The following is a 12,698-nucleotide window of genomic DNA, read 5'->3' on the forward strand; positions in this document are numbered from 1 at the left end:
CAATAGCTTTGATAGTAACAGGGATATTTGACTTTATCAAAAACTTTAACCAGAAATTTTAAGTTAAAAAGGGACATAATTCTATCAAAATTCAAATCAGAGTTATGGGGATTATTTCTCCTAGTGTAAACTTTGATAGTAAACAACTATTATAAGTTTAAAGTCAATAGCTTTGATAGTAACAGAGATATTTGACTTTATCAAAAACTTTTACCAACGGGACGCCGACGCCGGAGCGTGTGCAATAGCTGTACTTTTTCTTCGAAAAGTCGAGCTTAAAACAGCCACACCCAATTCATAACACCTACCGCATAGTGATAATAAAATAACCTAAACCCTATTGCCGTTATAAACTCTTTTTCTTACCGCGCATAATATAATCAAATTATGTTGAGACGGTCCCTTGAAAATCTATCGTCTTAGGTGTCCACAGTCCAACGTAGACTTAATTCGCAAATGTCTATTACCAACAGAAAGTACGGACTGGAGTATCTAACAAATGTTATAGTTCTTGTAAAATATCAACATAGCATTACATTTCCTTATGAGATTTTCTTACTTTACGATATCAAATTTTTCTAAGAGTTATTTCTATTGATGGCAAATGCCCGTCATTCATCTTACTATTCATTAAACTTACGCTATCATTGTATTCAAAGGGGTACATCACATAAAGGTTAAAAAAATTGGGTGGTCTGGGGTATAGTAACCCCTATGTATAGACAAGAGCTGCAGCTGCCAAAATGGTAATTTTGGTATATGGTCATTATCAACTTCCGTACAAGTCTCATTTATTACGTTAAAATTCCAGCTGATACGCCCTCACACTGCTTAAATATAAATATCCACAAAAACTTCTCATTTTCCTGCTGTCATAAACCGTTTTTGCACAGTGAGATGCGAAACTCGTACTATTTTCATCAAAGACGTGTAGTCCAACAAGATCGCGTTCACCGGACGATCATAGAAAATCACCTGTAAAACTAATGTACGGCAGGCGAACAAAGGGAAATGAATGATGCTCCTTAGAAAACCATCAAAATGTATCTCACAAACCTGGTATTAAACCACAAACGGGCTATAAGTCCTGCAATGCTTTGTTATGTTCGTAACCGAAAATCTATTCTCCCCGGTTCCACCATTGCGTCACATGTGAGTCACGTGTCAACTTATCTGAACGGCGAGAACCAGTTGATATAGCCAATCAAATAAGCATGTACAGCATCTACAGGTGATTTTCTATGATCGTCCGGTGAACGCGATCTTGTTGGACTACGCGTTTTTGATGAAATAGTACGACTTTCGCAGCTCACTGTGCAAAAACGGTTTATGACAGCAAGAAATAAGGATGTTTTTGTGGATATTTATATTTAAGCAGTGTGAGGGCGTATCAGCTGGAATTTTAACGTAACAAATGAGACTTGTACGGAAGCTGATAATGACCATATACCAAAATTGCCATTTTGACAGCTGCAGCTCTTGTCTATACATAGGGGTTACTATAACCCAGACCACCCCAAAACCATTATGTGATGTACCCCTTTGATTGTAATAATTTTGTTTGATATATATATAAAATTCACTGAGGCAAAATGAAAGACTATATGACCGGAAAAATAATGCAATCGATGAGTGAAACAAACTTAGATAAGCATAAAAGAAATTAGTCCCAATGCGTGACTCTTAGTTACCTCCCCTGGCGGTCCGTCCACAGGGTCACAAGCAACGACTGTTTAAAATCGGCGTAATCGAGGTACTTCAGTCTTTCAGACATGATTGCTGGCGAAAATAATTTTTTTCTGAATAGCAATTCTTGTGCTTGTTTTGTGTTATACGCGATATGTCATGTCATGAGCACTTCACAGTACCTGAAGAAAGTCATCCACTGACCTATCATTATCGATTTGTTTTTCGCCATTTGTGACGTCACAACTTTATTACTCACTATTTCATGTACCGCTTTTGTACCGATACCGGATAGAAGATAATGGGGATCACAACATCTTAGGCTGATTCTAAGTGTTTAGCGCAAAAGTATTTGTATATTTCAACGATTTAAAATAGAATTACAACCTTTGAAAACAAAAACAGATCTTGGGAAAGATCTATTCATATCTATTCTCATGTGCTTGTTCCTTCACGAAAACTGAATAAAGTTTGGTGGAGAAATCGAGCACGACTTCACACTGTGCTAAATGATGTACGTCCATGCATTTAAATATCTGATAGTTGTTTTTTCTGTAGTTTGTTATGAATATGTCAAATAACGTTACTGTTCATGAGATAAATGTTATTACATGCAGCAAATTAAATATTTCTTTCCTTTTTTATACTGTGAAAATTCGATATGAATCACTAATGATTACCCGGCTGAGTTGGGTGTAATATCAGACTGAATGAAAGCGATAATTACGTAACGAGTTGGTCTAATATCAAATTGAAATGAAACGAAAGCGATAATTACGTAACGAGTTGGACTAAAAAGAAATAAACGCATTACCAACATTGTCGTCTGCAGTCCTAACGGTTAGTTTACCAATCGTCTGTTCCTCACTTAGACAAGTCTCTACTCTTCTGTTCACCTCAAAAACCAGAGTTTCCATACTTTTGGCAGCAGCTTGTCTGACACAATCATTTCCCTCTGAAATCTTCTCTTCACCAACCTTAATCTCTACAAAAAGCTGAGCTTCATTGTTACTTCTAAATTCTTTAAGCTTGTCAAGTTGCTGTGACACATCTTTCAGTATATCATCGATTTTCTTGCTGCTAGAAGTTATTTTGTCTGTAATCTCTTTATGCTTGTCCTGTACATCTGTTATTGATTTTCTCTCCAACTCTTCAAGTTTGGCTATAATGCGTTTCTTAAACACATGTATGTCATCCAGTATACCGTCTCGTTGCACATTCAACTTCTTCAATTCATTTTGCATTTTGGACTTCAGATTCTGCAAATCATCTTTTACTTTTTCCAAAGATGTTTTAGTTTTGTCCTTGTCCTTTGTCTTGAGAAGTCCTTTGTCGATGTTCGGGATATATTCTACGCCTTCACAGGATCTGAAATAAATAGTGAATGATGACAGCAGCTATTCTTTCATCCTTTATCAGCAAAGAATATACAGTGGACCTGTATCATCAACATTTTATGCTAAAATTACGTTTGCCCGATATTTGGAAGTTATGGCAATTTGAATGTTTTGAGATTTGAAGTCTAAGTCTAAATATTTCAGACTTAAAATGTGGATGAATACAGGCACTGTACAGACAAAATATGAAAGTATTAGACAAAATATAAGTACAATAGTACGAAGAATGCAGGAAAAATAGCAACCACTTTTAAATCTCTGTAAGACGTAAAATTATAAATACGACACCACACATTTAAGCCCATGTCTTCAGTTCTTACATGTACATATACATAATTGCCACCAGTTAAATATAGATAGTGCGCGTTGATACTGTTATCAAACAAAATTTAAAATATAAAATTACAAAATATAAGAAACAAATCAAAAACTGAGTACATAACATTCTAATGAATTGGCATCACATGATGTGAATTATTGATTGTCCGAATTCTAAAAATCGGTATATTTGTGAAGACACATTATCTAATACATGTAATTTGCAACATTAAGTTAATGTTCGAATTTACCACAAATTACTAAAAACTCTGTCGTGAACTGGTTGGTTTTCTTACTTGAAACATTTTTTCAGAACTCGTGGAAGTAATTATTTTATTTGCGAAAAATACAATCAATATTTTACTACAAGGCATTCACGACACCGCATTTTAATAATATGCAAAAAATTGATACCATTGGGCAAGTTCTCGTTATTTGTTAAACGATATTGCATCTCAGTCTCAAATGACTTTACATTGTGCGAGTACAAAAATCGCTAATTATATATTATATATCTTCGGGAAAGTTCGGGAAAGTTCTTTGCGATAATAATGTCAAACTTTAAAAAAAACGACAACAGAGTAACCAACGACATTTGGAAGTTTATGTAATAAACGTGGTTTATAAGAAATGTCAGTATAGACGTGACGAATCTACTTTCGTTTCATAATCTCATTTTAAAGCTAGCGCGTAACAAATACATACATGTACTTCCGTTACATTAGTGTAACCTTCGGAGCCTCGTTTTCATTAATGTATCATGTGACGATAAATACTTTAACGAATACACAATTCTACTTTCGTTTAACGTTGGAAAACATCAACTTCCGGAGCCTCGTCTTGAGAAATGAGAAATGCATCACGTGACGAATACACAAATTTCGACGCTCATTATAATAAATGCATCACGTGATCAAATCCAGCCACTGAAACATGAGCTCTTTGTTCAAAACCGCGCCGAAGCATGCGTCAGCCGCTGAAACACAGTTCTTTGTTTCTAGTCCGTGTTTAGATCAACACAGCCGAGTAACAGCGTGCTTATTATAAATTTAACTAATTATATACCTATTCCCGATTTGAAGGATTTGTTCACTCTAAAGCATTCTGAAATTTAATCGAGCAAATTTTGTGACTGGATATTACTTGTCTGTTTTTACTATTTAGTTGGATATTTAATTCTTTTAATCAAAGATTATGGAAAGCCGCCAATCAAAGGCGAAAAGTAGAAGAAATCGTGAACAATATGACATAAACTGTGTAATAATTGGGGAGTAAAGAATTTAGAGAGGCTTTGTGCAAGCGCGGAATTCGTGTGCCGTCGTCATTGAATAAGACAGCTCTTAAGGGCTTATACAAAGAAACGAAAGTGTTAATCACCCGGACGAGCGCGTGTCATTGTCTAGAAGCAGGTCGCCTCCAAATGAAAATATCACTTCGTCTCAGCCACAAAATGCTAATTTCCCCCCAGAATTTTCTCTGTGTATGTCCACTCTGGCAAATACGATGTCTGCATTTACGGAGACCGTTAATCTTTCGGACCGGCCTGTTCTTCAAGACTGCCTTCCAATGCCTTAGTGAATAGCATCGGAGATGGAATGCCAACATTGGAAGACATTTTTCCGACTCAAAATACGGATATCTCACAAAACGGCAAATCGAAAACGAAATTGATAATCTACGTCACATCGCAGCTAGAACTCCCGGGGGTATTCCTGCCAGTAAACTTAATAAATATTGATATAGTTTTCGGACTCACTAAGACGCCAAATTCAAGCAGGACGTGACGTAAACCTGGCCTCTCTCCTTATCCCAGGTTACGACGGCGATATTAAAGACAGCAAAAACGACCCGAGATTATGCAAAAGATTAAATATAGAACAGTTTCGCTGCGCTTTTGGCAAGTATAGGAGGATAATGTGCCAAAAATGGCCCGAGAGAAAGCAGAACTCGAGGAATACGAGATAGACATCGGAAGGATCCATGCTTTCTACGATGAAAAATTTATGATTATCACTTAGCCTTCTCAAGCAAATCTGCCGAGGCCGTTAAAAATCGCATTCGAATTAACTGGGCTATAAGGGACGTGGAGAATTTCCAGCTCATCCTCGGAGGATTACGTGCAAAACAATGCAACTTTTGCTGCTCTACTCTACACGCATCTGAATTCTGCCCGAATAATCTAACCCATAATCAGCCTAGCCTCCAAGCTTCCAATATTGTCGCACCTCCACAAAGACACCACCCCTACGCTACCTTCAAGAACCGAGATACGGACAGGCAAGGAAGAAAGATTTCATTCTTCAACGGTTCAGAAATCTGCAACAATTATAACAACGATAAAGGATGTTTTTTAAAAAACTGCCAAAGGATTCACGTTTGCTCCACATGCAAACAATCAGGTCATGAAAAATCTTCATGCAAGAAGTTTGAAAGCAGCCACAGAAAGAAAAGTAATGGACAAAAAGAATGACTATTCAAATTACGACCCCTATAGATATCACGGTTTTAAGACATGAATTAAGAAACCACGAAGACAGGAATTTTGTACAATATTTATGCCACGGATTAGAACATGGTTTCGACACTATGCTAAACTCTTTACCTGAAGATAATAAGATTTGCAATAATCTCCTTTCTGCTTTAAACAACCCGCGGAAGTCGACCTTCTCTTAGAAACCGAACTGAAAATGAATTTATAGAAGGTCCCTATCAATCACCGCCATTTGAAAAGTACAGAATTTCTCCACTTGGAATTGCGGAACGTAAATATTCAGGTAAAAAACGACTAATTGAGATTTGTCAGCACCACATAACTCGCAATGCCCTAGTATAAACAGTCTGATCGACAAAGAAATGTGCAGCTTAAGCTACGTCAAGATTGATGACGCAATAAAGTCAATAAAAGGCTACGGCAGATGTGCGATATTATGTAAAACGGATATATGCAACGCATTTAAGCTCTTACCAATTAAGCCAGAGCAGATGCCGTATTTCATGGTTAAGTGGAAAGGTCAATATTATGTTTACACCCGTTTAGTGTTCGGAAGCCGTTCATCCCCAAAAATATTTGACAATTGCGAGAGCGATATGTTGGATTGCTAAAAATAATTACGGCATAGAGTCGATTTTTCACTTGCTAGATGATTTCTGACCGTCCAGGCGCCAACCTCTAATGGAGATCGAACCATGGCACTGAATTACTCTCATATTTAATAAACTTAAATACCGATTTCCCCTTCAAAGACAGTAGGTCCAACTACACAGCTCGAGTATTTAGGAGTTATTTTGGACTCTGAGAATTTACAAGCAAGACTTCCTGATGATAAAGTTCAGAGAATTATTGATTTATCACGACATTTTTGCAGAAAAAAGCAGTCACTAAACGAGAAGTGTTGCAACTTTTAGGTCATTTTCAATTTGCATCAAGAGTGATACTGCCAGGAAGAAGTTTCGTGTCATATCTTATTAATGTTTCAACTACCGCAAAGGAACTTCATCATTATGTACATCTTAGTAAAGACTGTTAAGAAGACCTATCAATGTGGTTGAAATTTCTCAAAGATTGGAACGGTATTTCTATGTTTTACGATGACATTTACACTTCTTCAGAAGATATGGAGCTTTTTACCGACGCTAGTTCAACTAAAGGTTTTTCGGGTTACTATAAAAAGAAATGGTTCTGTAATAAATGGCCCGAACAAATTCCAGAAACGGCTTCTATGGCATTCCGCGAATTGTAATCCTATCGTAACTGCGGCAGTGGTATGGAGTAAACTTTGGCAATGTAAAAAAGTTATGTTTTTATTGCGACAATGAAGCTACGGTAAATATTCTTAACAAAGGGAGATCAAAATGCTTAGACATTATGAAACTGATGAGGAAATTAACGTGGCTTGCTGCCGTGAACAATTTTACTTTCAAATCAAAACACATACCGGGAAAAATAAATGTAATCGCGGACTCTCTTTCCCGATTTCAGATGGACAGATTTCGAGCAGCAGCACCAGATGCAAGCACGCACCCAGAGCCATGTCCAAGCATTGCTCAAGTATTGTGGAATTATAAGCAGTAGTAAAACTGTAGTTTCTTATAATACCCTGAGTTTTATAAGAGACAAAAACGGAACTACCTTCGTGCTTTCTAACGAAGCACACTAGGACCGAGAAAGTAACATCTTCCTAGTGAATTACTAATGTCATTGCTTGCTATTTTAGGGGTACAATCAAACTGTGTGGCATTTATTTAGGTCAGAACTCTCAGATAGAAGTACTTGTGTATACACTCTTTATTTGAGTAAAGAGAAATCAGTAAGGAGTAAACTTGGCTATAGATAATATCAAAGTTCCAACAAAAATGAATGACAATATGCAAGGTACATTACCCTAACAAATAAGAAGATTCTCAGACACTTTTTTTTTTCACTCTTGAAACAATCCAAGCAGGTTACATTTTAAGTAACGGTATTTTGAGTAGCAAGCTCGTACTATCGGGCATTACAACGGGCACAAACAAATACAACAAGGGATTATTATGTCTACTTACTTAGCTTAAACCTTATGCAAATATTAATGCCACACAGATACACTTTCTTATAATCTTGTTTGCATGCATATATATATGTTGAGAGTCCACGGTTTGACAGTTCAGTCATGTCGCTATCTAGACCTATAACCATAGGTCGCAACAGTGTGACAGCCAGCAACCACGTCATAACCCAGGTCTACAACGTAGGCCGCAACGGTGTGACAGTTTTCAGTCATGTCACTACCCAGACCTATAACAATGGGTCGCAACGGTGTGACAGTTTTGAGATATGTCACTACCCAGACCTTTAACCATAGGTCGCAACGGTGTGACAAGTGCAACCAGCAACCACGTCATAACCCAGGTCTACAACGTAGGCCGCAACGGTGTGACAGTTTTCAGTCATGTCACTACCCAGACCTATAACCATGGGTCGCAACGGTGTGACAGTTTTTCAGTCATGTCCCTACCCAGACCTAAAACCATAGGTCGCAACGGTGTGACATGTGCGACCAGCAATCACGTCATAACCCAGGTCTACAACGTAGGCCGCAACGGTGTGATAGTTTTCAGTCATGTCACTACCCACACCTATAACCATAGGTCGCAACGGTGTGACAGTTTTTTCAGTCATGTCACTACCCAGACCTATAACCACAGGTCGCAACGGTGTGACGGTTCGCAACCACGTCATAACCCAGGCCTACAACGTAGGCTGCAACGGTGTGACAGTTTTCAGTCATGTCACTACCCAGGCCTATAACCATAGGTCGCAACAGTGTGATAGTCCGCAACCACGTCATAGCCCAGGCCTACAATGTAGGTCGCAACGGTGTGACAGTTTTCAGTCATGTCACTACCCAGACCTATAACAATAGGTCGCAATGGTGTGACAGTTTTTTCAGTTACGTCATTACCCAGACCTATAACCATAGGTCACAACGGTGTGACGGTTCGCAACCACGTCATAACCCAGGCCTACAACATAGGCTGCAACGGTGTGACAGTTTTCAGTCATGTCACTACCCAGACCTATAACCATAGGTCGCAACGGTGTGATAGTACGCAACCACGTCATAACCCAGGTCTACAACGTAGGCCGCAACGGTGTGACAGTTTTCAGTCATGTCACTACCCAGACCTATAACCATGGGCCGCAACGGTGTGACAGTTTTTCAGTCATGTCACTACCCAGACCTAAAACCATAGGTCGCAACGGTATGACATGTGCAACCAGCAACCACGTCATAACCCAGGTCTACAACGTAGGCCGCAGCGGTGTGACAGTTTTCAGTCATGTCACTACCCACACCTATAACCATAGGTCGCAACGGTGTGACAGTTTTTCAGTCATGTCACTACCCAGACCTATAACCATAGGTCACAACGGTGTGACAGTCAGCAACCATGTCATAACCCAGGCCTACATCGTAGGTCGCAACGGTGTGACAGTTGTCAGTCATGACATTACCCAGACCTATAACCATAGGTCGCAACGGTGCGAAAGTTTTCAGTCATGTCACTGCCCAGACCTATAACCATAGGTTACAACGGTGTGACAGTCCGCAACCACGTCATAACCTAGGCCTTCCAAGTAGGCCGCAACGGTATGGCAGTCCGCAACCACGTCATTACCCAGGCCTATCACGTAGGTCGCAACGGTATGACAGTCGCAACCTCGTTATAACCCAGACCTACACTTAGGTCGCAACGGTGTGACAATTTTCAGCCATGTCACACGTCACAACCCAAACCTCAAGCAGGTTGTAATGGTGTGACAGTTTTGTTTGTTTTCAAACAAGTCTTGATGTAAGACCTACCATGTAGGTTGTATTGGTTTTATCATTTTCTATCATTGATGTAGTACTTTAGTTTTGTTCATAGAATACATATCTTTGACTTAAGTATTGCTCAACAAGGATTCCCACCTTCTTTCTTGGGGCTAAACATAAGATTTTGGAAGAAGCTATGCACCAAAAAACCTTATGTTCTTTTGGGCGTTAGGCTTTAATCTAAAGCCTCTACTCCCAAGAAAGAAGGAGGCATACTGGCTCACTTTCTACACCAGACTTTATCTGATTTAAGTTCATCTATGTATATACTTTGAAATATGTCATTATTCTTATCTAGTCATACTTTTCAGTCTGGTGTTTGTTAAGGCCAGTTATGCCAAAATAAAAGAATATTTAAACCAAGTAACAACTTTGTATTATTTACTGATGTAGACATTGAGTATAAAGTACAATTTATGGAGAAAAGGCCCTGCTCGTAATATCCAAAACATTTCGGATATAGCACAGGGCCTCGTAATATTGCATTAGGGCTCTTTAGGCTGTAATACTGACAATATTATAGAAAATATGCCTAATCCAAGCCCTGTGGAATATGGTGACCTACTTGGCTAAAATCAAACCTGTGTTAAGCAGCCGTACCGATAAAAAGCCGCTTAAGATAAGTGATCACTTAATGCAGTTCCTGATTATTCTTCTGGAGTACCAAAATTGAGAAGAAAAAGGGCTGCCGTGACCAATAAATGGAGTCAGAAGAACCTTTTTGGGAATTAAATAAAATGGCTGCTGACCACAAAAAGCAAGTTACAGTTTTACACAATAATTTAAAGAAGACAATTAACCATTAAGCCTCTCATGGAAGGTGTACCGTAAGCACAAGTTGGGCCTATATTCTATTATGTTTTTTTTTTGTGCACACATATTTAATATGGGGTTGTCCTTGGCTTTTTTTTTTAAAGTATTATTCAGTCTCTTATACAGATATAAAAAAATCTCCATATCCGCTCTAAGCAGATTCTACTCGACCTTTAAGTTTTGGGAAGAAGGTATTATATAATTTGAATAATAGTCCTCCATGAACATTTATTACATTTTTTTCCCTGATATATCGCGAGGACAGGACATCTCCAAATCTACTATGTCACACAATGCGGGACACCTTTACTTTTACCTTTCTGACATAGAAATCAATACATAGATGTTGGTAACTACTGTTCAGATTGAGACTGAATATGTTTCTTTTTGGATAATATAACAGTTGTCGGTTCTTAAGAACCGGTCAGTACAGCTTTATTTTGGTGAATATCACATCATATTCCAAGGCTCAAGAGTCCAGTCTTTGTGCGATCACTCTTTAATAAAAAAAGCGGGATTCGACGGAACAGTCAGACGGACAGATGCATTAATGCGTATTAAGCCTTTATTAAGATAGATAGTGGGAATGAACTGTTGGTGATAAGGGAGAAGGTAATTTCCAACAAAAAGTCATAATACGGGTTCAATATTTAAAGATCGGGATCACAATTTTACGGACAATTGTCGGCTCTTGAGCCTCGGTCAATACAGCATTCGTTTGGTGAATATCAGATCATATTCAATGACTCAAGAGACCTTGTCACTAAAGAAAGCTTAAGGAATTTATTAGTGTTACAAATGATTTTGCTTAAATTTATATTTACCCACTGAACGTTTCACTCTCAAAATGCTGAGTAAGATACCTGCTATCAACAGAAATTTAACCAAGAATTGCTATGTCAAAATAGGGGCATAGCTTTTTTGAAAAAGCAAAGCAGAATCATGACATCTATGCACAGCATGTCAGATCATCACAATGAACAAGTGTGTAAGTTGTGAAGTTTCATTTCAGTCTTAAAAGTGGTCAGTGAAACAAACATGCAAACAAAAGTTTGTTAAGTTAAAGAGACAGCATAGAGTGGTGGAAAAGTCAAAATCAGCATTATGAAGCCTATTCATTGCATGTTTGATCAGTCAACATATGTGTAAAGTTTTAATTCATTCCAACAAGTCGTTACTGAGATGTAAGTGTACAAACAAAAACGTTACAAAAATTTGTGAATCCAAAAAGGGTCATAGCTTTCTTAAAAAAGCAAATAAGAGTTATGGGACATATGCGTTTCATGCCAGTTCATCAAATTCAACAATCGTTGTGTTTCGTTTCAAACAAAATACATCAATGCTGGAAGCTGAAGCTGACGAACGGATATATGCAATAACACTGCTTATACTTCAAAGTCCTTTTTTTCAATTGCGAAAACTAGTTTGTACTGGCCGTTTGCTGTACTGGCCGTGGACATAATAGGAGCCTAGTTTTTATTAATTTACCGACCGCTGTTCCTAAAGCGCAACTGACAAATGTGGTAGAACAATGACGTTTAAAAGAATTTGTTTTAATTCAAATCACGCCAGAGAAGGAACACTGCATGGCTTGTGAGCGAACCATTGGTTCCAAAAATCAAATAACTTGGATAATCTGAACCAGTTAGACACGCAAATATACTTACTCCCCTTGATTTAAAAGTCGTCTTGACCTATCTATCAGGTTACAAATGCTTTATTTAATAAATAATCCCGGAATTAATTGTGTAATTATACGTACCCCATTCTCAGGCATTAGGAACAAAAATACTTTGTTACAATGTTAATTATGTTATCGTTAATACAGTTCTAATTCCTTTTAGCTTAGATATTTTGTTTTGTAAACTTTAGTTTGCTTCTTTCCCAAGATGATATGTTCATGATATATGACAAAAACAGGGTTCCAACAAAGCAGAGAAAGTAAAATTCCTGACTTTTTCCTGACCAAACTCCAATTTTCCCAAACTAAAACTTTTGCGTTCTGAGACGCTAACCTAGTCATCTATTGATAAATGTTGGCCTTCATTTTCACCATCAGCCAACGCTTACCACGTTTACTGTTATAATAATAACTAAAGAGTGAAAAGAGAGTTTGATTAAGTTTAAC

General features: G+C 37.9%; 1 protein-coding gene across 4 annotated transcripts in view; it reads right to left on the minus strand.

Annotated features, from left to right (window-relative positions):
• Positions 1–12,698, minus strand: part of LOC123538389 (uncharacterized) — a 62,174-nt gene that overhangs the window by 8,777 nt on the left and 40,699 nt on the right. For all 4 annotated transcript variants that reach the window (XM_053529938.1, XM_045322459.2, XM_045322460.2 and 1 more), the window contains one exon: positions 2,501–3,054. In XM_053529938.1, the coding sequence (XP_053385913.1) occupies positions 2,501–3,054 (554 nt within the window). The remainder of the gene's footprint in view (positions 1–2,500; positions 3,055–12,698) is intronic.

The sequence above is a fragment of the Mercenaria mercenaria genome, chromosome 18, assembly GCF_021730395.1.
Source record: "Mercenaria mercenaria strain notata chromosome 18, MADL_Memer_1, whole genome shotgun sequence".
NCBI lineage: Eukaryota > Metazoa > Mollusca > Bivalvia > Venerida > Veneridae > Mercenaria > Mercenaria mercenaria.